The sequence below is a fragment of the Hyperolius riggenbachi genome, chromosome 2 (genome assembly GCF_040937935.1).
Source record: "Hyperolius riggenbachi isolate aHypRig1 chromosome 2, aHypRig1.pri, whole genome shotgun sequence".
Lineage (NCBI taxonomy): Eukaryota > Metazoa > Chordata > Amphibia > Anura > Hyperoliidae > Hyperolius > Hyperolius riggenbachi.
In genome coordinates, this window is record NC_090647.1 from 533,985,682 (window position 1) to 534,011,513 (window position 25,832).

At 45.7% G+C, this 25,832-nt stretch overlaps 1 protein-coding gene across 1 annotated transcript; it reads left to right on the forward strand.

The window, feature by feature from the left end:
- Window positions 1-762: 762 nt before the first annotated feature.
- On the forward strand, window positions 763-19,706 carry LOC137547269 (uncharacterized). Its single transcript, XM_068270683.1, has 10 exons — window positions 763-5,115; window positions 7,172-7,318; window positions 7,407-7,588; window positions 8,674-8,771; window positions 8,881-9,005; window positions 9,953-10,145; window positions 12,399-12,546; window positions 14,862-14,937; window positions 18,060-18,167; window positions 19,539-19,706. Exons 1-10 carry the CDS (start codon window positions 810-812, stop codon window positions 19,670-19,672), a joined length of 5,517 nt encoding a protein of 1,838 aa, XP_068126784.1. The 5' UTR covers window positions 763-809; the 3' UTR covers window positions 19,673-19,706.
- Window positions 19,707-25,832: the final 6,126 nt, after the last annotated feature.

The window sequence follows — 25,832 nt, forward strand, 5'->3', positions numbered from 1 at the left end:
TTCCCCGGCGTACATTATTTATATTGTTTGGAGCAGGGGTCTGGATTGGGGTTTAGCATTGAATGGGGGGTAAGTTGGGCATTGGTGGGGGGGGGGGGTTAGGTGTAAATTGGGCATCAGTAGTGTGACAGGGTGTCACAATGTTTATCAGAGAAAGTGCTGGATGGTGTATATGTTGCACCACGATTCCAGCACTTCATGTGTTAAAAGGCTCCAGGAATATTGTTGTTTTCTTCTTTCCTGAAGCCTATTGGGAAAAAGAAAACCAGTCTAGGGTCCTGGAGCCGGTCAGGGAAGAGCTGGGTGGGTTCCCTGACCACCTGGAGCCAGTCCGGGTTTTTCCTATCTGTGTGCTGCTCACACAGGTGTAGTACTTAAGTTAGCAGGCTGGACAATGGGAGAGCTTCCTGTATGCAGTCTGCCTGAAAGCTGCAAGGAAAAGGAGCTCTGTGAGTAATTGCAAACCTGCTAAACTGTAAGTTGCTCTGTTTTGTTTCATGGACTGTGATCAAATATATTTGTGTTGCTAGTATAGACAGGACTGCTGAGTGAGGTAGGCAGGAGCCAGACGGCTATGTTTATTTTCCTTTTTGTTTATTGTTTTGAGCAACTTGCAAAATAAAGCCTGAGCAACAGACTGGTTGTATAGGAAAAACTGGTCACTACCCCTGTTTGTGCATGGTGGAATCCTGCAAGAGGCTGCAACAGTCCACAATTGGTGCTCGGATGCGGGCATAAAGATTCCCTACCAAGTGCGTTTCATCTAGCAAGTTGGTTGCATTGCATCACGTCTGCTGTTTGTAAAAACGATGGAAGATCTTGTGTTACGCTTGGCTCAACTTAGTGCAGCCCAGCAAGAGGCAAATGTGCTGCAGCGAGAGACTAATGCACAGCAGGCTGCCCAGCAGGAGGCGCTGGCTGCACAGCAGGCTGCCCAGCAGGAGGCACAGCAGGAAATTGTACGTCTGCTGAGTGCTCAGGTGACAGCCCTGGCTGAGGCAGCAGAGAGAGATAGGAATGTGCAAGTTGAAGCTGCCAGGAAAGACAGAGAAACCCTTGCGGAGGTTCTGCAGCAGCTGAACTTGCGCCAGGAACAAGCTGGCAGTGCCACTGGTAACAGTGGCTTGGTTAAAGCAAGCCACTTTCTCCAAAAGATGACTCCACATGATGATGTGGAAGCATTTCTGAATACATTTGAGCGTACAGCAGAGCGAGAGGCGTGGCCTAAGACCCAGTGGGCAGGCTTGGTTGCTCCGTTTCTAACCGGTGATTCTCAGAAAGCATATTTTGATTTGACTGCTGAGGATGCTCAGGACTATGAGAAATTAAAACTAGAAATTCTCCGCCGGTTGGGGGTCACTCCAGCTGTGCGGGCCCAACGAGTGCACCGTTGGAATTACCTGTCTAATAAGTCTCCCAGGTCACAGATGCAGGATTTGATTTATCTTGTGCGAAAATGGTTACAACCTGAGATACTCACTGCACCCCAGATTGTCGAAAGGGTCACGATGGATCGATTCTTGACAGCTCTGCCGCATGAGTTAAGAAAGTGGGTTAGTCATGCTGATCCAAAGTCCGCAGATGAGTTGGTTGAGATGGTAGAACGCTACCTAGCGGCAGAAGGGTTTTTAGCAGGTGTGTCGGCTCCAGAGAACTTACCTGCAAAGCGGCGTCTGCCAGCAGGGCCAGGAAGAGGCACATCAGCCCTAAGTTCTCCTGGGGGTTCTAAAACATGGGTGAAGACCAACATGGATACCAGGTGTTCGAAAGATACTCTACCAGGCTCCAGTATCCAGTGCTGGCGGTGTAAAGCTTGGGGGCATGTAGCTGCCAAGTGTCCTATGGTCACAGAGCCCATGGAGTGTGAAGCAGCACGGCGGTTATCCTTCTTTGCCCATCCTGCGTGTCTGACATCTGCTGTGGCCCACATGGCGCTGGTCAAAGTGGGTGGAAGGAGTGTCCAGGCATTGCTAGACTCTGGGAGCCTGGTCACGCTTGTACATTCAGATCTGGTAGCACCAGACCAGATGAAAAAACAGTGTATTGGTGTTTTGTGCATACATGGTGATGCAAAGAGTTATGGTACAGCGGTGGTCCCAATTGAAACCCAATTTGGTGTAACACCCCATGAGGTTGGAGTGTCTAAATCATTGATGCATAGTGTTATACTGGGACGTGACTTTCCCTTGTTTTGGGAACTCTGGAAGGTCGAGTTCCCACCCCAGACTCCCTTAACTTTGGGAGATGAATGTTCAGCTTCTTTGCCAGAAATTGGGGACTCAAGTTCTGAAGTCTCAGCTGTAAGGGTAGCCCCACTTGAGCCTGACCAATTCCCTCTCTCTGTGTTGGTTGGGGACACTGAAGCGTCCCAGGAGACTGTGGAAGAGTCACCTATGCCAGAACTGGAGTATTCTCAGGATAACTTTGGCACATCCCAGTTAAGGGATCCAACCTTAGCTCATGCTTGGGAAAATGTGGCTGTGATTAATGGTGTTGCCCAGGGTACAGGATTGGAGAATGTGTATCCTCAGTTTGTTGTCAACCATAATCTCCTTTATCGTGTTGATAATATAAGAGGTGAAATGGTGGAACAACTGGTTGTTCCTAGTTCACACAGAAAAATTGTACTTGACCTGGCTCATAAAAACCCAATGGGAGGACACTTGGCTGCTGAGAAGACTCAGCAACGAGTGCTCCAAAGGTTTTTTTGGCCTGGGGTGTTTGCAGAAATCAAACGTTACTGTGGGTCTTGCCCAGAATGTCAGTTGACGTCCCCTGCTCCTCATTTCCGGGGCCCCTTGGTACCACTACCCATCATTGAGGTACCTTTTCACCGGATTGCTATGGATCTGGTGGGGCCCCTGGTGAAGTCTGCAAAGGGACATCAATACATTCTGGTGGTTTTAGACTACGCCACAAGATATCCAGAGGCGATTCCCTTACGGAACACATCAGCTAAAACAATTGCCCGGGAACTGTTTCACATGTTTGCTAGAACAGGTATACCCAAAGAGATCCTGACAGATCAAGGAACGCCCTTTATGTCTAGGGTAATGAAAGATTTGTGTAAATTACTGGGTATACAACAGTTAAGGACATCAGTCTACCACCCTCAAACTGACGGGTTGGTAGAGCGATTCAATAAAACTCTCAAAAGTATGTTAAAAAGGGTGGTTGATGCAGACGGGAGAGACTGGGATTGCCTACTCCCTTACTTGATGTTTGCAGTTCGTGAAGTACCTCAGTCATCTACTGGGTTTTCCCCGTTTGAGCTTTTGTACGGGCGACACCCCTGGGGACTTTTAGATATTGCAAAAGAATCATGGGAAGAGGAGCCTTCTCCTCACCGCTCAGTTGTGGAACATGTTTTACAGATGCAGGACCGCATCACAGCAGTAATGCCCATAGTTCAGGAACATATGAGGCAGGCTCAAGAAGCCCAGAGTCGTATCTATAATCGGGGAGCCAGACTCAGGGTTTTTGAGCCAGGTGATCGGGTCCTGGTTCTGGTCCCCACAGCAGAAAGTAAATTTCTAGCAAAGTGGCAAGGTCCCTATGAAATTGTGGAAAAAATGGGGGATGTGAATTATAAAGTACACCAACCTGACAAACGGAAAAAGATACAGATCTATCATGTTAATTTAATCAAGGCCTGGAAGGACCCTTTAGTCTCAATGGCAGCTGAGCGTCTCAGTCCTTCACTCCAGGGAGGAGTTCCTGAGGTGAGGGTCTCGGAGGCTTTATCAAGGCCCCAAGCCCAAGAAGTAAAAGAATTCCTCCTTAGAAATGCTGACGTATTTTCAGATTTGCCAGGGTGCACTCATGTCATTGAGCATGATATTGTTACCGATCCACAAGCTCGGGTTCGCCTGAAGCCATATCGTATTCCTGAAGCCCGCAGGCAGGCAGTAGCAGGGGAAATTCAGAGAATGTTGGAACTAGGGGTTATTGAACCATCACATAGTGAGTGGAGTAGCCCTATTGTCTTGGTACCAAAACCTGATGGTTCATTGCGGTTTTGCAATGATTTTCGTAAACTTAACGAGGTCTCAAAGTTTGACACTTATCCGATGCCACGGGTGGATGAGTTAATAGAAAGATTAGGGCCAGCAAGGTACATTACCACCCTGGATCTAACCAGAGGGTACTGGCAGATTCCACTTACTCCAACTGCTAGAGAGAAGACAGCATTTTCTTCCCCACAGGGCTTGTTCCATTATGTGCGAATGCCATTTGGGCTTCATGGGGCCCCAGCCACCTTCCAGAGGCTGATGGATGAGGTCCTCAGACCACACCAGCATTTTGCATCGGCGTACCTTGACGACGTTGTGATATTCAGTTCGGACTGGGAAAGTCATCTTCCCAAAGTTCAAGCTGTTATCAACTCCATTCGGCAGGCCGGTCTGACTGCCAATCCAAAGAAATGTGCCCTGGGCCTCGAAGAGGCACGATACCTAGGGTACATTATTGGAAAAGGCCTCATCAGACCCCAGGTCCAAAAGGTACACGCAATCAAGGAATGGCCTCAACCTTGCACAAAAAAGCAGGTCAGGACATTTCTGGGCATGGTAGGATATTACCAGAGGTTTGTCCCAGATTTTGCCACCATAGCTGCCCCACTTACGAACCTAATCAAAGGCAAAAGCTCAGGGGGAATTACTTGGAACAAAGATGCTGAGGTTGCATTCTGTAAACTCAAGGAAGTGTTATGTAGTGGGCCAGTCTTGATTGCTCCTGATTTCAAAAAAAAGTTTGTGGTACAAACGGATGCGTCCAATGTGGGCCTAGGCGCTGTGTTGTCACAGATGGTGCATGGAGAGGAGCATCCAGTGGTATACTTGAGTAGAAAATTAACTCCGGCTGAGAAAAACTATAGTATTGTGGAGCGTGAGTGTTTGGCCATCAAATGGGCCTTGGAGGCTCTACGATACTATCTGCTTGGCCGTCGGTTTCGTTTGGTGACTGATCACTCCCCCCTTACCTGGATGGCACAAGCAAAAGGTCAGAATGCGAGAGTAACTCGCTGGTTCCTGTCTCTACAAGACTACAACTTCTCAGTGGAGCACAGAGCTGGAAAGCTGCAGGCTAATGCTGATGCTCTCTCCCGTACTTATTGTATGTTTATGGAAAGTGTCCGTACCCACGGGTTCGAACAGAGGGGGGAGGTATGTGACAGGGTGTCACAATGTTTATCAGAGAAAGTGCTGGATGGTGTATATGTTGCACCACGATTCCAGCACTTCATGTGTTAAAAGGCTCCAGGAATATTGTTGTTTTCTTCTTTCCTGAAGCCTATTGGGAAAAAGAAAACCAGTCTAGGGTCCTGGAGCCGGTCAGGGAAGAGCTGGGTGGGTTCCCTGACCACCTGGAGCCAGTCCGGGTTTTTCCTATCTGTGTGCTGCTCACACAGGTGTAGTACTTAAGTTAGCAGGCTGGACAATGGGAGAGCTTCCTGTATGCAGTCTGCCTGAAAGCTGCAAGGAAAAGGAGCTCTGTGAGTAATTGCAAACCTGCTAAACTGTAAGTTGCTCTGTTTTGTTTCATGGACTGTGATCAAATATATTTGTGTTGCTAGTATAGACAGGACTGCTGAGTGAGGTAGGCAGGAGCCAGACGGCTATGTTTATTTTCCTTTTTGTTTATTGTTTTGAGCAACTTGCAAAATAAAGCCTGAGCAACAGACTGGTTGTATGGGAAAAACTGGTCACTACCCCTGTTTGTGCATGGTGGAATCCTGCAAGAGGCTGCAACAGTCCACAGTAGGCATTGGTGGAGGTTGGTTGGGCATCAGTAGAGGGAGGCTCGTGTGAGAACAGGGTTAGGTTTAGCGATGATGGGTGTTAAAGGTGTAAGATTGCCAGATGCACATGTGGCAACTAGTACTGTCATTTTACAGAAATCAAACCGCACTGGGCCTCATCATTAGTTTTCCTTCAATCTTTTGAAAATAAGAAATAGATCAATTTAAATTATGGTGATAAAGAATTGTATGCTTTGTGTTAACTGGCAGCCAATGAAGGGACTTTGAATATACAAAACAGTCTCGCGACTATAGGGTTTTTTTTTTTTTTTTTTAGGAACAGCAAATCTTTTATTCTTCAGTAGTACAAAAACGTTCCGATTGCAGTCGTAGAATGTCAGTGATCATAGCAAAGATCCACTGTGCAGAATAAAAACTGCCTGACCCGTGTTTCACAGCCAAAGGCCGCTTCCTCAGAGGCACACACTTGTATAAATATCAGAAAGGCAACGGGTAAGAAGACCATAATCTGAACTGCTGGAAGTCTAGCAAGTGCTGTCCACCATGACCAAATGGAACACGTGAGAATGTCCTATGAAGGGACTGACAGAGAGGGATAGGGCTGGAGAAGCGGGAGGAGAGGTGTAACTGGCAGCCAATGAAGGGACTGATGGGGGGGGGGGGGGGGGGGGGGGTAGGGCTGGAGAAGTGGTAGGAGAGGTGTATCTGGCAGCCAGTGAAGAGACTGACTGAGGGGGGATAGGGCTGGAGAAGCAGGAGGAGAGGTGTAACTGGCAGCCAGTGAAGAGACTGACTGAGGGGGGGGGGGGATAGGGCTGGAGGAGAGGGGGATAAATTTACTGCTGAAGTCAGGTATGCAGATACTTGTGATTCCCCCTCCTAACACCCCCACCCCATTCACATGTCATCTAAGATTTAATACACATGATCAGGGGCATAACTAGTAGTGGATCCCAGAGCTGTGGGGGGGGGGGCCCCAACTACCAACCTCCCCGTCCTCCGATACAGGGGACTATACTTCACATCAGGTGTGTGTGGCTATACTTGTTATGGGTATGAAGATCATGATGGCCACATTTGTTTTATGACCCTTGTGAGATGGGCCTCCAGGCCATAAAGGGCAACAAGAGGAGGCAAGGGAAGGGGTGTGAACATTGGTGGGGGTCATCAGTTTTGCTGGGGGACCCCATGAATTGTATTTGCGCCACTGCATGTGATGTTTTTTCAACGACTGGTAGTAGTTCTCAGTTCTCACAATGCCCTAAGGTCCTATTTCCACTAGTATTTCTGGATGTGGCTATTGTTGGGTGTGTCTCGGCTGCTGGGCTCTAAAAGGGGCAAATGGCTTTTACCAGCTCCTTAGTTGTAAAGGATGACAAGCCACAAATGCTGAGTAACCGTCTGTTTCAGGCCTCTCTGGATCCAGTCCTGATCACTGCTTAGAGGTTCCCAGCAGAGAGAGGATTGCTTGTGGTGGTGACTCTGAGGAGATGTGCAGGAAACGAGGATGCTGCTGGAACGGCACAGGATCCTCCTCCTGTTATTATGGAAAGAAAGGTACCCTGATTTATCCCAGATCCTGGATTATTATTACCATGGCATTAAATGATTTTATATTGTGATTTGTACACCCTTTCCCCGCCAGTGACGGTCTTGTGTACGGAGGAGGGCTGGATGTCCATTGCGATCTCTAAACACCTCACACAGCTCCAGCTCAGCTCCATCCACCTGGAGAACGGGGAGAGTGCAAGTTGTGCTCCTATCCTGAGGACTGATGAACTTGTTGTCTTCCAGTTCAGGCTCTCAATGTGTGGCACAACCTCCAGGGTAAGTGAACTCCTACCGTGTTTCCCTGAAAATAGGACAATGGGCTCGGTTTACAATCCCACATGCGGTAAACTTTTTTTTTTTTTTTTTTTTTTTTTTTTTTTTTGTGTGCATTCTACTTCTATTAATACAATGTACTGATCAGGCACCTGCCGGGTCACCCCTGGTCAGAGCTGATTACCTTGCTGTGTACCGGGTTGACAGGACCAGTTCCCGATTGGCACTCCACCGCATTGTCCTTGCTGCTGGCCGCCTCTTACCATTCTGCAATGTACAGTACTCTCCATGCGCATTATACTGTACTAGTAGCTTGTACTGTATTGGAGCCAATGGTCTCCCAGGCGGTACCATGGATCCATTATTGGGCCAATCACTGTACTCAGTAACAGCGAGTTCAGTGATTGGCCCAATGACAAAGCCATGGTCCCACCCTCAAGACAATCGGCTTACAAGTTGCCAAAAGCTTTACTGGGGACACGGACATGGAGCTGGGGGACATCGGTCAACACAGTGGGAAAGGGGATGGACAGTGGAAATCACAGGAGACCAGGAGGACAGTACCATATACGGTAATACCCCAAGTTGCAATACTTTTTACTTTTCTTCCCTACAGTAACTGCTGCTAAGGCTTACTTTCGGGGTAGGGCTTATATTTTGGGAATCTCAATTTCAGCTAGGGTTTTGTTGTTTTTAATTCCATGTAATACGGAGTACCCAAACTCAAAATTTTTAGGCCAATTAAGACTTGGAATTAGTAGGCCAATCGGCGAATTCAAAAGTGGACCACAGTTGCTAGTTGGAAATGCGGATTACACATAATAGCATACATCCGCAAAACATAGCAGATTCTACAGAAAACAATCTTGTCTTCCTCCTCCCTCCCCCCCCCCCAATTTTACTTGGGAACTACAACTTCTCTGGAACTCTGCATAAATCGGCATTTTTCAACCATCCCTAATCGGGAGTACTTGTACTGTTTATATATGTCCCATTATCTACCATGTTCATGATGGCAGTGAGATGCTTCATTCCAGCTTACCCCACAAAGCATGTTGGCTAGAATGACACTTCTCTTTCTCCTGCAGGAAAAGGACAGAAGTGCGATCTATGAGAATGTTGTTGTAGCAGACATCAAGGCGAGGGACTCAAATGTCAATGTAACAAAGTACGACTCCCAGTTGAGGTAAGTCCATTTTGAGACTTTATGATGCACATCAGCTTTCACGATCTAACTGCACTCATTCAAAAAAGGAATTTTCTGAAACGTCAGCATTGCTTTACTTTCTCCACAGGCTTTATGTACAGTGTACATTTCACCATGATATACCCACAAAGACCTCTACTGGTGTCCTCACATCACCACCTCTGTATGATGGTACCACAATACGACCTGAACTGCAGATGAGGTTTGCTAAAGGTTGTTACACTTTTTCTTATTGTGTCTTATGGGATGGGGAGGTGGTTTACCCTTATGCTAGGCTTGCCACCAAGACAAACGATAAGGGATGTGGGAGTTTTTGTAGGTCATCTGATCTCCAGTTAAACCTGATGAGAAGTGACTATCTCTGTTTATTCCATAACTGTCTGAAAATGCCAGTATCAATGACTAGGTATACCTAGCCCGAGGAACGCTAACAAATTTCACCATAGTTGCTTGATTGCTAGATCATGGTGCTGATCCAATCGTACACCAGTTCTGTACCTTGTGTGCAGGTTCTGCTCTTGCTCTATCTTGTGGTTTTTGTTTTGTTTGTTCTCTAAATCGACACCCTGTAACCGATAAACATTCAGTCCTGAAAAACTAGAATACCTGATCGTGAGGCCATCAGAATGGCAGCCAGTCAGTCGAGACTGATTTCTGCCCCAAGCGTAGTTTGAAGGGGGGAAATAATGTACTTCTGTGTTGAGTCATGAAAGGCATTAATGTCAACTTGACTGCTGCACTGATCTTCGGGTATCTGGTTTCTATGTTACGGACTTGTAAGGCCAGAAGATCATTATGGACAGGAGACGAGGTTCAACCGTTACATCGGTCTTACCATCAGAACCAGTTGTATTGATTTACAAGGACACAGTGACTACATGACTTTAGAAAGGCTCAATTTTCTACTTGGCATCACTCTCAATCTGCCTACAGCCCCAAAGTTCAATAATAAATGTGGAAATGAGAAGCGGGTAATAAAAGCATCAGTTACAGGTAGCCAAGGGGATGAGGTGATGCCCAGTTGAGCCGTAGTCTCATACAGTCAATGAAGGCTGTGCAGATGCCATTGTCCCAAGTGCTATTATGGGGCCCTACCTGTTGTGCTATTAGGGGGCCCTGTCTAGGCTGAAGGTATGAGCATGGTTGTTTTTATCTCTTAGATGGCCTCTACCAGGAATACTTTGCTGATGGAGAACACTCTGTGGTAAAACTGCAGCACAACTCTACTATCCCCATTGAGGTGAGAATCGTGGATCCTCCGGAGTCAGAGATGACATTGATTCTTCACCAGTGCTGGGCTACTCCGGGTGAAGACTCTGATGATCAACCTCAGTGGCCTGTACTGATGAGAGGGTGAGTGTATCCTCAGTGGCCTGTACTGATGAGAGGGTGAGTGTATCCTCAGTGGCCTGTACTGATACCTGTGGGTGAGTGCATCCTCAGTGGCCTGTACTGATGCGTGGGTGAGTGCAACCTCAGTGGCCTGTACTGATGCGTGGGTGAGTGCATCCTCAGTGGCCTGTACTGATGCGTGGGTGAGTGCATCCTCAGTGGCCTGTACTGATGCGTGGGTGAGTGCATCCTCAGTGGCCTGTACTGATGCGTGGGTGAGTGCATCCTCAGTGGCCTGTACTGATGCGTGGGTGAGTGCATCCTCAGTGGCCTGTACTGATGCGTGGGTGAGTGCATCCTCAGTGGCCTGTACTGATGAGTGGGGTGAGTGCATCCTCAGTGGCCTGTACTGATGCGTGGGTGAGTGCATCCTCAGTGGCCTGTACTGATGCGTGGGTGAGTGCATCCTCAGTGGCCTGTACTGATGAGTGGGGTGAGTGCATCCTCAGTGGCCTGTACTGATGAGTGGGGTGAGTGCATCCTCAGTGGCCTGTACTGATGAGTGGGGTGAGTGCATCCTCAGTGGCCTGTACTGATGCGTGGGTGAGTGCATCCTCAGTGGCCTGTACTGATGCGTGGGTGAGTGCATCCTCAGTGGCCTGTACTGATGAGTGGGTGAGTGCATCCTCAGTGGCCTGTACTGATGAGTGGGTGAGTGCAACCTCAGTGGCCTGTACTGATGCGTGGGTGAGTGCATCCTCAGTGGCCTGTACTGATGAGTGGGTGAGTGCATCCTCAGTGGCCTGTACTGATGCGTGGGTGAGTGCATCCTCAGTGGCCTGTACTGATGAGTGGGTGAGTGCATCCTCAGTGGCCTGTACTGATGAGTGGGTGAGTGCATCCTCAGTGGCCTGTACTGATGAGTGGGTGAGTGCATCCTCAGTGGCCTGTACTGGTGAGTGGGTGAGTGCATCCTCAGTGGCCTGTACTGATGCGTGGGTGAGTGCATCCTCAGTGGCCTGTACTGATGAGTGGGTGAGTGCATCCTCAGTGGCCTGTACTGATGAGTGGGTGAGTGCATCCTCAGTGGCCTGTACTGGTGAGTGGGTGAGTGCAGAAGCTAACTTCAGTTTATTTTATTTTTTTGTTAAGAAAATATGCCAATCCTTGTCGTGAATGCACCCCTTTTTGGAAGGGTGGAGCTTTGTATGTGCTCTCAACACACTGGAAAGGCACTCTTGTGGTAAGCACAGTGCATCATGGGAGGCTTTCTCAAATTTTTTTTTTTTTTTTTTTTTTTTTTTTTTGTAGCTCACCATAACTTGGCTACTAGCTGTGTACTCTTTAAACCTTTTATTTCCATAGTCTTACCTAAGAACAGGGGTGTAACTAGGGGGGGGAGGAGCCCCTGCAGGAGGTCCCAGAGTTGTGCAGGACCCCAACTACCAACCTTCCCTTCCTACGATACAGGGGACTATACTTCACTTCAGATCAGGTGTTTGTGGCTACACTTGTTATGGGTGGGAAGATCATGATGGCCACACTTGTTTTATGACCCTTGTGAGATGGGCCTCCAGGCCGTAAAGGACACCAAGGGAAGGGTGTGTGAACATTTGGGGGCACCATCAAAGCTTCGCTGGAGGGCTCCATGAATTGCAGTGACACCACTGCCTAAGGGCTCAAACCCACCAGCAGCCTTTTCTAAGCGCTAGTGATTTGGAAAAAACTCTTGCTAATGCAATGCTGTGGGGGATTTTTAGAAAATAACATCACTCTGGTGGGATCACGCCCATAGCACTACATTAGCAAGAGCTTTCCAAATCACAAAGCCCTCAGAAAAGCTCTCCTAGTGGCTTGATATAGCTTAGGCCTGGCTAGAACCCATGCCTTGTACTGATTAAGATCCAAAGTCAGAAATAACTGGGTCTCTACCTGAACTTTAGCAATAATTGCAAATTTATTCAAGTGCCATAACTAAAACAGTTTCGGCCTGTGGGCCATTGTCAAGTGCACTTGTGATGCACTTGACAATAGCTTTATGACACATATCTCTATATCTATCTGTAGGAGCGATTGATGTGTGGCTGCTTTTTTACGAACTTTTTTTTTTTTTTTTTTTTTTTTTTTTTTTTTTTTTTGTGTGAGCCTAGGGGCCTGTCCCTTGTTGGTAACACATTTGACATTGGTGACCATCTCCCGGGTGGCACGCAGGTGAGTTGTGCTGGTATAAATGAGACATTGGCCTATCATTGTAACATGTTTCCTTATTGATAGGTGCCCATTCTTGGGTGAAGATGAAGCAGCCTGGTATGCATCCCCTATAGGACCGCACGACCAGAGGTCACCATCTCCCTACAGGCGCTTCATCATTTACTCTAACTGTTCAGTAAATCCTCCTTCCCTGATGTATTTAAGTGGATCAGTAAGTACCAGGCATACTGTAGTTCTTCTGCACTAGTTGGGAGGAATCTGTGCTGGTCAGTTGGGAGATGGACTTGTATGAGAGAAATCTGGAGGCTGCCATCTTCATTCCCATAGACCAGGGGTAGGCAACCCGCGGCTCCAGAGCCGCATGCGGCTCTTTTTCACCTTTGCCGCGGCTCCTAGGCCGCGGCTAAGGTAGCGTGTGTCAGTGGCTGCGTCGCGCGTGTGACGTGTGCTGCCGCTGGACGGCAGCCCATCAGAGAGGCTGCTGGACCGGTGCAGTGCAGGGCTTAGGGCAGCCATTTTCCCGTAGCCCTGCAGTGTAATGCAGGCAGGACGTGACGTCGGGAAGGAAGAGGATCGTGAGAGTTGCGCGCCACAAGGAGGTCGGGACAGGAGGAGATTGTGACAGGAGGTCTTCTGACTAGGTGAGTAAATGGGTTTTTCTTTTCATATCTGCTGAAGGATTGTGCATATTGGGGTCATATCTGCTAACAATTTGTGCATATTGGGGTCATATCTGATCCTGTATATAGCATTAAGGTAAGAAACAATATATGCAGTGTTAGATTTGTTTTATAATGGTTTTGCGGCTCCCAGTTTTTTTTCTCTTTTCGGAAACAGGTCCAAGTGGCTCTTTATGTCTTAACCACTTTACCCCCGCGCGTACGTATTTCTCCGCCCCTTTTTCCATCCTTTAAAAACCAGGGACGGAGAAACACGTACTTTCCGCGTTCCCGACGCTGCCCGCGCTCCCGCTCGTAAACACGCCGCCCGCCGCTAGTAAAACCGCCGCCGCCCGCTCGCCCAGAGATCAATGAACGGGAAAATCCATTCCCGTTCGTTGATCTAAGCCCCGCAATGATCAGCTGCTCTCCTATGGGCAGCGCGATCATTGTGAGAAAAAACTCACGTGTCCAGCCTCCTTATTCTTTCTCCAAGCTTCCGGAAGGAAGCTTGGAGGTCGCATTAAAACAAAAAGTTACTGTGGCCATCTTGTGGCCAAATAGTAAACTACACCCTACACATTTTTCACATACAAATAAATGACTTTTACACATAAAATTAACTCATTACCTCCCACACTCCCCATTTTTTTTTTTTATTTTTTTTTTGTAATTAAAAAAAAATTAAAAAATTTACAATTAAAAAAAATACATAAATAGTTACCTTAGGGACTGAACTTTTTAAATATTTATGTCAAGAGGGTATAACACTGTTACTTTATAAACTATGGGCTTGTAATTAGGGATGGACGCAAAACTGAAAAAAATGCACCTTTATTTCCAAATAAAATATTGGCGCCAAACATTGTGATAGGGACATAATTTAAATGGTTTTATAACCGGGACAAAAGGGCAAATACGTTTCATGGGTTTTAATTACAGTAGCATGCATTATTTAAAAACTATAATGGCCGAAAACTGAAAAATTATTTTTTTCCCCACATTTTTCCTATTTTCCCATTAAAACACATTTAGAAAAAAATAATTCTTGGCATAATGTCCCACCTAAAGAAAGCCTAATTGGTGGCGAAAAAAACAGATATAGTTCATTTCATTGCGATAAGTAATAATAAAGTTATAGACGAATGAATGGAAGGAGCGCTGAAAGGTGAAAATTGCTCTGGTGCTCAGGGGGTAAAACCCCTCAGTGGTGAAGTGGTTAAAGGTTGCAGACCCTTGCCATAGACCATGCCAGTTGCCTGTCTGTCATGCTGAGCCTTTGGCTTTAGTTGGTTTTTGAGTCCCAAACCTGCAACAAAAAAAATGCAGCCAGTGGAGTCAAAGCATCTGATCCGCATTCTTATTCTGGGCCAGTGATGTAGAGTGGGCGGAGCTTCAGCACTGAAGTCAATCCTGGTAAAATCATCCAATTTTGATTGGCCAACTTTACCACCTATATGGTGAGGGTTTACCAATCTGCGCATTCAACAATTCAGAATCTGTTGGCTTTCATACTACATGGAATGGTAACACTTGCAATTCATTGACCAATCAAAATTGGATGTGTATACAAGGCTTCAGGCAATTGGCATTGTTGAAAATGAATGCAGATGGCAGCTTCCATATTCCTCATTTCAGGTTCCCTTGAAAGTGGTGAGAAGCTAAATGTACCACTGTCACTGGCAAGGATTCTATTAGCATAAGCATATATAACACTATATGCAGAGAGCAGTAACCATAGCAACAAATACAGCATTTGAACTGGTTTCTTGGCCATACACAGACAGGACGCCATCTGGCTCCATTTTGTACTTGTTGCTTTGTCTGTCGTGTGTATTTACTTTATGCTCCTTTTTTGTCCCGACAGATGTTCTTTCACTGCCATGCATCTGTGTGTCTTCCGAATGTGTCTGACCCCTGCGTTCCTGAGCAGCATAAAAGACGTAAGCACAGAAGCGCTGAAACACATGTATATATTATCCACTTTGAAACTAGCACATCGCCTGAACTAATCCTGGCATTGCTGCTTGGTTACTATTACCCCCCCCCCCCCCTCCCCCATGGTTACTATTCCTGCCGGCATCCTGGGGTCCCTCCCATGGTTATGATTACCGCTGGGGTCTTTCCTTGGTTCCCATTTCCGCCGGCTGATCCGAAAAGCTATTGCAAATGTAAAGCAATGAATGTGATCCCACTTGGTGTGTTTTTTTTTTTTTTTTTTTTTTTTTTTTTTTTTTAACCCCCGCCCCCCCCCCCCCTCCCCTCCCCATAGCCTTTTACATTAGCAAGAGCTTCACAAATCACAAGCTCTTAGGCCTTTTTCACATTACAGGTGTTTTTGTAAAATTTTAAGTGTGGGTGATTTTCAAAAACAAGTGAATGCACAGAAAATCACTGGAAAGGCTTAAAAAAAAAGAGGAAAAAAACCACGGGGGGGGGGGTGGAGGAGGCCACCACGGATGGACATGCTAGCCGAACGCAATGTGAACAAGGTCTCAGAAAAGCACTGCTAGTGGGTCCCAGGCCTTACAAGATCCCAGATGTTCAAGAGAAACTGTCTTCACTTTTGCACCCTCTAGTAGCCGAATGAGCCATATTTGTAGATTAGTGATGAATCGGGCCCTGTAGGCATTTCCACTGAAAAATGTCACGAGGATCCCAAGTGGTGGTATCCTAAAAGCCCATACACACAACACTTTCCCATGCAGTTTGTGTGGTTTTTTTTTTTTTATCTATTTGTTAGTCATAAGAGGTTTTTAGAAATGGTTATTTTCTTTTTGCACTCAGCCCACTAAATAATATGCTTTTCTGATGAACTGGTGTTTTGCATGGAGGTTTTTTTTTTTTTTTTTTTTTTTTTTTTTTTTTGGTTAAAAAACAAAACACAAACGGCACACCAGAGTGGCGAAATACCAGGTATAGTATGTATTTTGTAAAATCTATCGAATGGGTTTATTTTGTGCCAAAGAAATCTCTGGTTTCGTTTTTAACGGTTTGGCGTGGCCTGGCCAGAGTCCTGACTTGAATCCACTTGAGAATCTGTGGTGGGAGTTAAAGATCAGGGTGATGGCAAGAAGACCCTCCATTCTGAAAGATTTGGAGCTCATTGCTAAAGATGAATGGGCAAAATATACCTGTGGAGACATGCAAATAACTGGTCTGCAAATATAGGAAGCGTTTAATTGCTGGAATAGCCAATGAAGGCTTTGCAGAGCCATTGGAAAGCATTGTATGCCAATCTTGTGTGATTCATATGCAAGGAAAGGGGGAAATTCCGGTACAATTTTAAAGTTCCCCCGAACTGAGAGAAATATGGAGACTGACAAATGTTATCCTTTTAAACAATACCAGTTGCCTGGCATCAGTAGTGTCCTGAATCACACACCTAAAACAAGCATGCAGCTAATCCAGTCAGAGCACCCGATCTGCATGCTTGTTCAGGGTCTATGGCTAAGGTCAGGGTCACAGTTATGGTGGCCACACACAGACGCGGAGCTAGGGGGGGGGGGGGGGGGGGGTCGGGGTAGGACAGGTGCCCCCGGGCGCTAGGTCCCCGAGGGCGCCCAGCTGAGCTGCAGGTTTTTTTTTGGGGGGGAGGGGAGCAGAGAAGAGGGAGAGCTGTGAGCAGCGGTGGAGAAGGGGGGGGGGGGGGCATCTCTCCCCTCCTTTCCTCACCTTAGGGGGCTCTCCCTCCCTCGCTCTCCCTCCACAACTAATGTCCAGGTGGCTGGCAGCGGCGGGCGGGACTTACCTCCGTCTCGCTCCAGCGCCGGAAGTTTGGGTGCCGCAGCCGCTGCTCTGGCCTGGACTAGACCAGAGTAGCGGCAAATCCATCCGGCGCTGCGACGAGACGCAGGTAAGTCCCACCCGCCGCTGCCAGCCACCCAGACATTAGTTGTGGAGGGGTGAGCGAGCCAGGGAGAGCCCCCTAAGGTGAGAGGAGGGGGGAGATGGCCCCTCTTCTCCACCGCTGCTCACAGCTCTCCCTCCACTGCGCTGCTCCCTTCATGCTGGGGGACACCTGACTACATATTCTGGGGACATATACCCCCTGACTACATATACTGGGCACATGTACCCCCTGGCTACCTATTTTTGGGGAACCACTGCTGTCGGATTGAGTGTATTTTGGGGAACTGCTGCCAGGTGAGAGGTGTCTACCATATTAAGGGGGCATTCTGCCTATATGTGAAATGCTGTCTATTTATGTGCCTCATGACTGCTGAATTTGTCTTGTTGGGGGGCCTCATGATTTGTTGGGGGCCTCATGATTGCTGAATTTGTCTTGGAACATGCTGGAAGGTACATACTGAGGGAGGGTGGGTGAGCGTGAGCCTGCTAACTTCCTGTACATTTGGCTCCACCCATAACCACGCCCACATTTATTATATGGCCACGCCCCGTTTTTGGCGCTGCGCGCGCCGCATCCTTCACCTTAGGGGGCGCATTAATATTCTTTGTCCCCAGGCGCTGAAAGCCCTAGCTACGCCTCTGCACACACAATACAGAAAAAATGATGTGATTTTACAGCAATTCGATTGGATTTCCCGAAAAAAAATCTTTTCTTTTCTGGCCACCTTTAGCAGAATTGCATGAGTTTTCCCCATAGCAGAATTGCATGCTTTTTCCACTTTGTGCTAAGTGTGACCCTGGCCTAAGGTTTATAGAGCCTCCATATCACGCTCACGTCAGGTGTCCTTTACAACCTAAGTTAAAAATGCATTGCAAATCAGACCTGTGTGGCCCCAGACTTTCATTCTATGAATTTACATGCAAATAACTGTGCTGCCAGCCACTGGAGTCCGACTATGACCCAGGGGAGGGCTACAATATTTTCTGCCTAACCTCATTGGTCGAATATACTACTAATGGGGGAGCCAGTGCTGGAACGGGGGGACAGTGAGGAGCAGGAAGGCCCTATAGCCCTAGAACTCCATAGGTGAGGTGGGTTTCATAATAATTTTATTTTCCCACTTCAGACTTGCTTATAGCCCAGTTTGGAAAGCAGGTCTGCACTCCTGTATGGTACAATGACTTTATGCAAGGTTTAATTGTCTTATCACAGGCCAGAGGTCAGTGCAGGATCCTGCCTCTAATGTAACAACCATACTGGTGTCCTCGCACATACCGCTGTATTTCCCGACTGCCCAGGATTCCGACTTCTCTGGAAAAGGTAATCTAACGTTCAAATGTTGTTGTTTTTTTTTTTTTTTGTTTGTTTTTTTTTTTGTTTTTTTTTTCCCTCTCTGAATGATCTGATGGAACAAAACCATTGTTCACTAAAATTGTACCATTAATGGACACCTTAACACTGAAACTCATCCTTTTCCTGTCTGTGATCCTGAGGGAGGGTTCATGCGTAAGCCACAGAAAATGCTTTTTTTTGTACTTCCCAGTTACCCCCTGCGCACTCACATTTTAAAGTAAAATTTTCAGGCATATCAGCTGTAAGCTTCTGTAAGCTTATATTTTGGTCCCTGCCTGCTTTGGTAGCACTAAGGCATCTTTTCCATGGGCAGTTGAACTGTGTGCTCTAGCGTTGGGCAGTTACCAGGCAGCAGCGGGCAGTTGCCAGGCAGCATTGAGCACTTGTGAGAGTTTGAGAGCAGGGGTGGATCTAGGTAAAGACCCTTTCACACGAGCAGTTGATAGGCAGTGAAAATCCTGTTGTCCTTTCACAACTGCTTGCTGAGCACACAGTTCAACTGCCCGTGCCCATCCGTACATGTGTTGTGGTTGCCTGTAAATTTTATTTATTTTTATTACACTAGGCAAATTGTGCCTTACATAGTTAAGTAGCCATGTTCCCCAGATATCTGCATTAATCTGATCTGAGGTCTGAATGACAGGGAGGCAGGCGTGGCAGTGCAGCACCCCTTTAGATACACCTCCTGAGAGGCATTTCACTGGAAAAGAGCCCTTAATGTGAACCAACCTATTGATTGACCTGGACTGTCACGTTATCTATGATTCTTCCAGCAATACCACTGTTTCCCTGTGTGAAGTGTGACCCCCCCCCCCCCCCCCCTGCCTTAAAGGAAACCTGAGAAAAGAAAACTAAAACAATTGCCTCAGCCTCTATCCTCCTACTCTTAAGTGTGTGTTTTATCTCCTACTCTGCACTTAGATGCTGTTCTCTGTCAGGAAAGCACTTCATGGCTGCAATTCCCTATCAGTGAGGGTTACACTATATTCTGACTAGGTCTTGACTAGAGAGAAACTGTCACTTGTACACCTGATAAAACTCTTCTAGGCACAACGAAAAGAGGAACACAGCATAGCTATTTGTATGCTTGCCACTGTACTTAACTGCTGCGGCTAATGTCTCCCTATGGGGAAGAAAACCGCTGACCGCAACTGAAAGCTGGGCAGATGCCTGTGTGAACCAGCACTTAGTCAAAAGAACTCACTGGATATGCGGCACTTTGAGATGATCTGACATTACCTCACGATAGGGATAGTCCTAACTGTATGTTTTCTCCTTGGCATTAACTGCATCTGGAGACCCCAACTCTCCTCATCATGCTGTTGCTTTGTCCTCCAGGTTCCCCTGAGCCCTCTGCTCCGCTGGAGAAGAAATGGGTCAGAATCGTCATCGTGGTCTCGGTTCTCACAGTGGTAGTATTGGCACATTTTGCATTTAAGAGACGATGCAAACCTCAGGATGACAAAATGTAATTTTATAACTTATTAAATGCCATTTTATACAGTATGGACTTGGCTGATTTGTGTCCTCATTACTGCCATGATGTGTTCTCTAACCATAGCCAAAGGTGGTACAACACGAAGATAAAGGGAATCTAGTTGTAGGGTTATTACCCTCACCCCCAACTATGGAGAAATTAAAGGAAGGATACCTGAAGTGACATGAGATAGACTCGTGTATGTACACTGCCTAGCACACAAATAACTATGCTGTGTTCTTTGTTCCCTTTTTTTTTTTTTTTTTTTTTTCCCTGTCTGAAAGAGTTAAATATCAGGTATGTAAGTGGCTGACTCAGTCCTTACTCAGACAGGAAGTGACTACAGTGTGACCCTCATTAATAAGAAATTCCAACTATAACACTTTCCTAGCAGAAAATTGCTTCTGAGAGCAAGAAAGAGATAAAAAGGAATTTCTTATCAGAGGGTCACACTGTAGTCACTTCCTGTCAGCCACTTACATACCTGATATTTAACTCTTTCAGACAGAGAAAAGAACATAGCATAGTTATTTGTGTGCTAGGCACTGTATATACACGTTTCTCATGTCACTTTGGGTATCTTTTAAAGCTATGGTATTTGCTTGGCTATCCTGCTGATCCTCTGCCTCTGCTTTCAGTCATAGATGCTGAACGAGCATGCAGCAGATCTTGTCAAATCTGACAATGTCAGAAACGCCTGATTAGCTGCATGCTTGTTTTTGGTGTTTTCAGACACTATTGCAGCCAAATAGACCAGCTGGGCTGCCAGGAAACTGGTATTTTTTTTAAAAGGAGATGAATATGAAAGCCTCCATATTCTTCTCACTTCAGTTGTCCTTGAAATATGGTCAACCAAAGTCCATAAGAGCTCTATGAAGAAAAGGGACTTCCCTGTTCAGGAAGCCTAAAATGGAACAGGCCAGAAACAATGCCTTTAATATACTTAGACAAAATTAAAACACAAAAACAAACATGCCCACGATTTCTGTTACCATAAACCACCCACCTCCAATTTCTGTATGCACATGAACCAGGATGCAGAGCAATACTAGTTGACTGACGAGACTACTTACAGTGGGATGCGAAAGTTTGGGCAACCTTGTCAATCGTCATGATTTTTCCTGTAGAAATCATTGGTGGTTATAATAAATGTCAGTTAAATATATCCTATAGGAGAAACACTGATATTTGAGAAGTGAAATTAAGTTTATTGGATCTACTGACAGTGCGCAATAATTGTTTAAATAAAATTAGGCGGGTATATAAATTTTGTTCTAGAACAAGAGGTCAGTTGGAAGCTACCTACCTCTTTCTTTTATGTTTACTTGCATCTGAGATGTTGCCCATCCACCATTTTCCTGTGTCTACCTAAGGTTAGTGAATGGCCTCACATACTATCTTAACTGGACCTTTTTTAGAACACCCTCTGATTTACCACTGATGTGGCTGTCTTGACTCTCTTCAATCCCCAGATTCTGCTAGTTTCAGGCCCTCCAGTGGTTTGAGATTCTAAAGGTGCAGTGTTTTCCGCTGGCTCTTTTTTAGCCAGGTGCTCCACCCGGCTAATTTTGGTGAGCACCTGGCTGTCATCGGCTCACCACCTCCTATGCTGTAAGCAGAGTTGATTGGAGAAGCACCGGACCTGCATTCTCTCATCTTCCCCCCCCCCCCCCCCCCCCTCAGATTTAATGGCCGGCTGTGCTCCCCAGTCTTAAGTAGTCTACCCCCTAGTATAGATGGCCAGAAGTGTCCCCCAGGATTAGGCAGCCCCCAGTATAGATAGCTAGATGTGCCCTCCATAAATGGGTAGCCCCCCTCCAGTAGAGAGCCCCCTTTCCACAATATAGATAGCTAGATGTGTCTCCCAGGATTATGTGCCCCCCACATGCAGTGCAATGGGCATTGCAACAGAGGGTACTACTCACCTGTCAGCATTGTTGGGAAATCCAGAAAGTCTTCTCCGCTTCACTGTCACAGCAACTCCTCCAGCGGTGCAGTACTGCTGCACAATGAAGACCAAGAAAAGCCGTGTGCACTGAAGTTGTGGTCAGCTCTATACTCCCTCCGACCCACAGGTCATAACAAAAGTCCAGATAAAACACACCACCGCTAAGAGCAAAGAAGACTGTTTTTTATTTCACTCCTCCATTTTTCCACAGCCTAAAAGCTAACCATATACCAGTCTCTACAAAGAGAATATAAAATGGCCCCATACCTGGAAAAGCTGAAAAACTCTCGAGAGGAAAATCCTGAGTGTCTACGGATTGAGTGCTCACAACCTCGAAATAGAGTCTGGGAGACACAGACAGACGTACAAACCCAGGGAGGAGAGACTATGCCAACACTGTGAGCAGAAGACCCTTGAGGATGAAAGCCACTTCCTGCTGCACTGCCCCAAATATACTGCAACCAGGGACACTTACTTTAAGAAATTGTTGGAACTATTCCCAGACTTTCTCACACTAGAAGATGAGAGAAAAACCTATATCCTACTAGGAGAAGAGAAATCCACAGTGACAACCTCTGCACACTGTCACAGCATGCCACAGACTGAGGAGCATAACAGAACTGTAAAACTAAAAAAAAGTCCACAGCCTGCTTAGCCACTGTCCCCTACCCCACCCGGTCCCATGTACCCCCTTTTTCCCCCTTTCTTTGGCAATACCTGTAATGAATCTTGGTCATGCCAATAAAGCTATCTTTGATTTGATACTGAGGAGCCACTAGAGGGCAGCAGAGAGGAGACGCTGTGACTGAATGAAGTGGAGAAGACCTTCTGGACTTCCCAACAATGCTGACAAGTGAGTAGTACCCTCGGGGTCCTTCTGTTGCTCTGCCCACTACACAGCATTTGGGGGGAGAGCACTCGGGGAGCTACTGCCTCCTTTCCCTGCCTGCCACTGCCTAACCTCCTTCACCCGCACAACACATGCTGCATACCTGTGGCTAAAAAAAGAAAACTTACCTGGGGGGCTCTATGGACTCTGGGGGCAATTGCCCCCCCCTTGCCTGCATTGTAGCACCGGCACTGTAATATTGGGGTCAACAGATTTTGAATAGTATGAACAAATTGATTAGATAAGCTCTCATACTACATGGAGGTGGTAAAAGTGGGCAGTGATTAGTCACTCAACATTGGTGATTGGTCAATTTTACCTCCGTGTAGTATGATGGTGAACAAATATTGAGTACTATAAGCAGATGGTGCAGGTAAAACCTCATACTACTTGGAGGTGGCAAAATTACTTTATACCTTGTGGAAGCACTTTGTAACACTTAATGCTGAACAGTCTGCTTCCCAACACTGCTAGTGAGGCTAGGGCGACACTTGTCTATGCAGAAAAGCATGTGTTTTCTGCCATGAGTATTCCTGCATGTGGATTTATTTATTTTTTTTCCCCCCAGGTGTTTTGTGGTTTTTATTTTAACCACTTCACCCCCCAGGGTTTTTACCCTAATGGACTAGAGCAATTTTCACCTGTCAGCGCTCCTCCCTTTTATTCGCCAAATACTTTACTACTACTTATCACAACAAAATGATTACTTTTTTTTGCCACCAATTAGGCTTTCTGTAGGTAGTACATTTTGCTAAGAATTTTTTTTTTTTTATTCTAAATGCATTTTAACAGAAAAATAAGAAAATAATGGAAAAATTCATTAGTTTTCAGCCATTATAGTTTCAAAATAAAACGGTCTCCTGTGGATAAAACCGACACATTTTATTTGCCCAGTTGTCATGATTATTACATCGTTTAAATTATGTCCCTATCACAATGGATGATATATTTGGAAATATAGGTTTTGTTTTTTTTGTCCGGTCCATAATTACAAGCCCTTATGTAGTAGAGTAAAAGTAATTTTCCCTCAAATATAGATTAATAAAGCTGAGTCCCTAAGGCAACTATTTGTTGGGGGGGGGGGGGCTTTGGAAGTGCAATTGTTGTTTAAGTATGTAATTTTACTTTTTGGTAAGTGAACACTCCCATTTTATAGGAAATGTTCACTTTTTTTTACATTTTACTATCCTGTTTTTATTAATGAAGGTGGCTGCTGATTGTGGTCATGTCCATTCATTCCATGCATTGCGATTGGGTAGAGGACCGCTCGGTCCTCTTCCCCCATTCCCAGATCACAGTGACCTGACGGTAAACAGCAGCGGGATTGGTGCACATGTGTGGAGCGGGATCAAGCGACTTATTAAAATGTCCTGGAGCTGTTAACAGGCTCAAACAGGATGTTTTAATAAGTTAGGAATATTCATTAACCACTTAATGACAATCTAAGTAAGAACGAACGAACGAACGAACGAACGCACACACACACACACACACAGTTTTCTTTTGGTGTGGCCCATAGAGTAACATTATGTGCATTTTGCATGCTGCAGAAAACTCATGTGATTCAAAAGAAGTGTGAGTTGTTGAGCTCCTTTTTTTTTTTTTTTTTTCCCCAAGCTGCATACATTTTCAAAAAAAAATGTAATTGGTCCATTTTTCAAGTTGCATAGATTTGCAGTTACTCTTGCATAATTCTGCATCAGTAAAATTGGTTTCATATTTCAAGACAAGCCTTTGTATAACATTCATGTAGACTGTAGAGGGGTATGGGGAAACAAAGGCACCTTTTTAGGTGACTATGGTATATGGCTACAGAAGTGCCTAAAGACATATGCTGAATTCTAAGGGTTAATGGCATGTAGTACTAAGTCTACTTAAAGGAATACTATCGATACCCAAGTGTTCTAAAATGACAGTGTGCAAATAATGTCTAAGTAGCTGTGTAAACATTTTCCTACTTTTCATGTTCGATGCATATCAGAGACAAAAACTGTAATTTGAGGGTAGGATTTAGCTATATTGGGACAAATCAATTGCAGAAGGGGTGTCTGCTTCAATGCACAGCCAGAGTTGCATATCAGACTACAGAAAGCAAATATCAAACTCTGAAAGCAAAAACAGTATGAAAAGCTGTGACAATTAGTTACATTTCCTCTGCTCTCTTCAGACACATCAGTCAGAAACAGGACACAGAAGCTGCAGCTTTCTCTCTGTCACACACAGTTACACATAGAGTTAACTGATGAAGTGTGAGGGGAATTTCCCCTCTCCTCCTCATGGCTCAGTCAGCCGTCAGTTTTGGCGTCAGTAAAGTTTGAATGTATTTTGATAACAGTAAACAGAAGTTGCTACTAAAATGTATACACCAGTACTTAGCAGCACTTCCCAAACAATTCCTGTGTCAATTGCAAAAAAATATGTGAATCGATAGTATTCCTTTAAGTTTTGTACACACATCCAACTATATATATTTTTTTTTTTTTATTATTTCAGGAGGTCTCAGCTCCTTGGTAAAAATGTACAAAACTATCATTAAAACCAATGATTGCTAGCGAAGTTGTTCCAAAAAGCCCAATCCAACCTGCTGGATTTTTTTCTTTTTTTAAACTATTATCGTGTGGTGTGTGTACTGAGATCAAGGAATTTATCAGTTACAAACCATGGCGCATGCATTAAAACCACTTTTAAATGGGGTGTGTCTATAATCGTTTGCTGTTCAACAACTGCAGCATTGGCTACTTTTAAAGTTGTAATATTGCTTAATTGACCAATGGCTATTAACAATAGTTGTATATTTACACATTCACTTCACCTGTTTGGCATCATCTTTCACGTCGATAACAGGCCTTAGTCACATGTCAGTGAAGGCAGAGCCGGGACCAGGTCCACCAGCACCCAAGGCTGAGACACCAAGGTGCGCCCCTCCATCCCTCCCACCCCAGCCGTCACACACTGATTGCTATTAGACTAAGAGGGCCACAGGGCCCACAACCTACCCAACACCTTAATATCTAGTTATCTGGCTTGCAGTCACTGCTATGTATCCCCTTTTCTTATTTCTTTCTGCTTCAAACACAATTAGGACTGACAGCTGAATGAATTGTGCGCCCCCTCCTACACTGCGCCCTGAGGCTGGAGCCTCTCTTGCCTCTGCCCGTCCCTGAGTGAAGGTACCATTCATAAAGACTACTCTTGAGGTTCGGACAAATCTTCAGTGAAATCCATGGTATTTTAAGGGTGCAAATATTGGCTTCAATTCTGGTAGGCTTAGTGTTTTTTTTTTTTTTACCATATAAGTGGTATTTTACTGCATGTGGT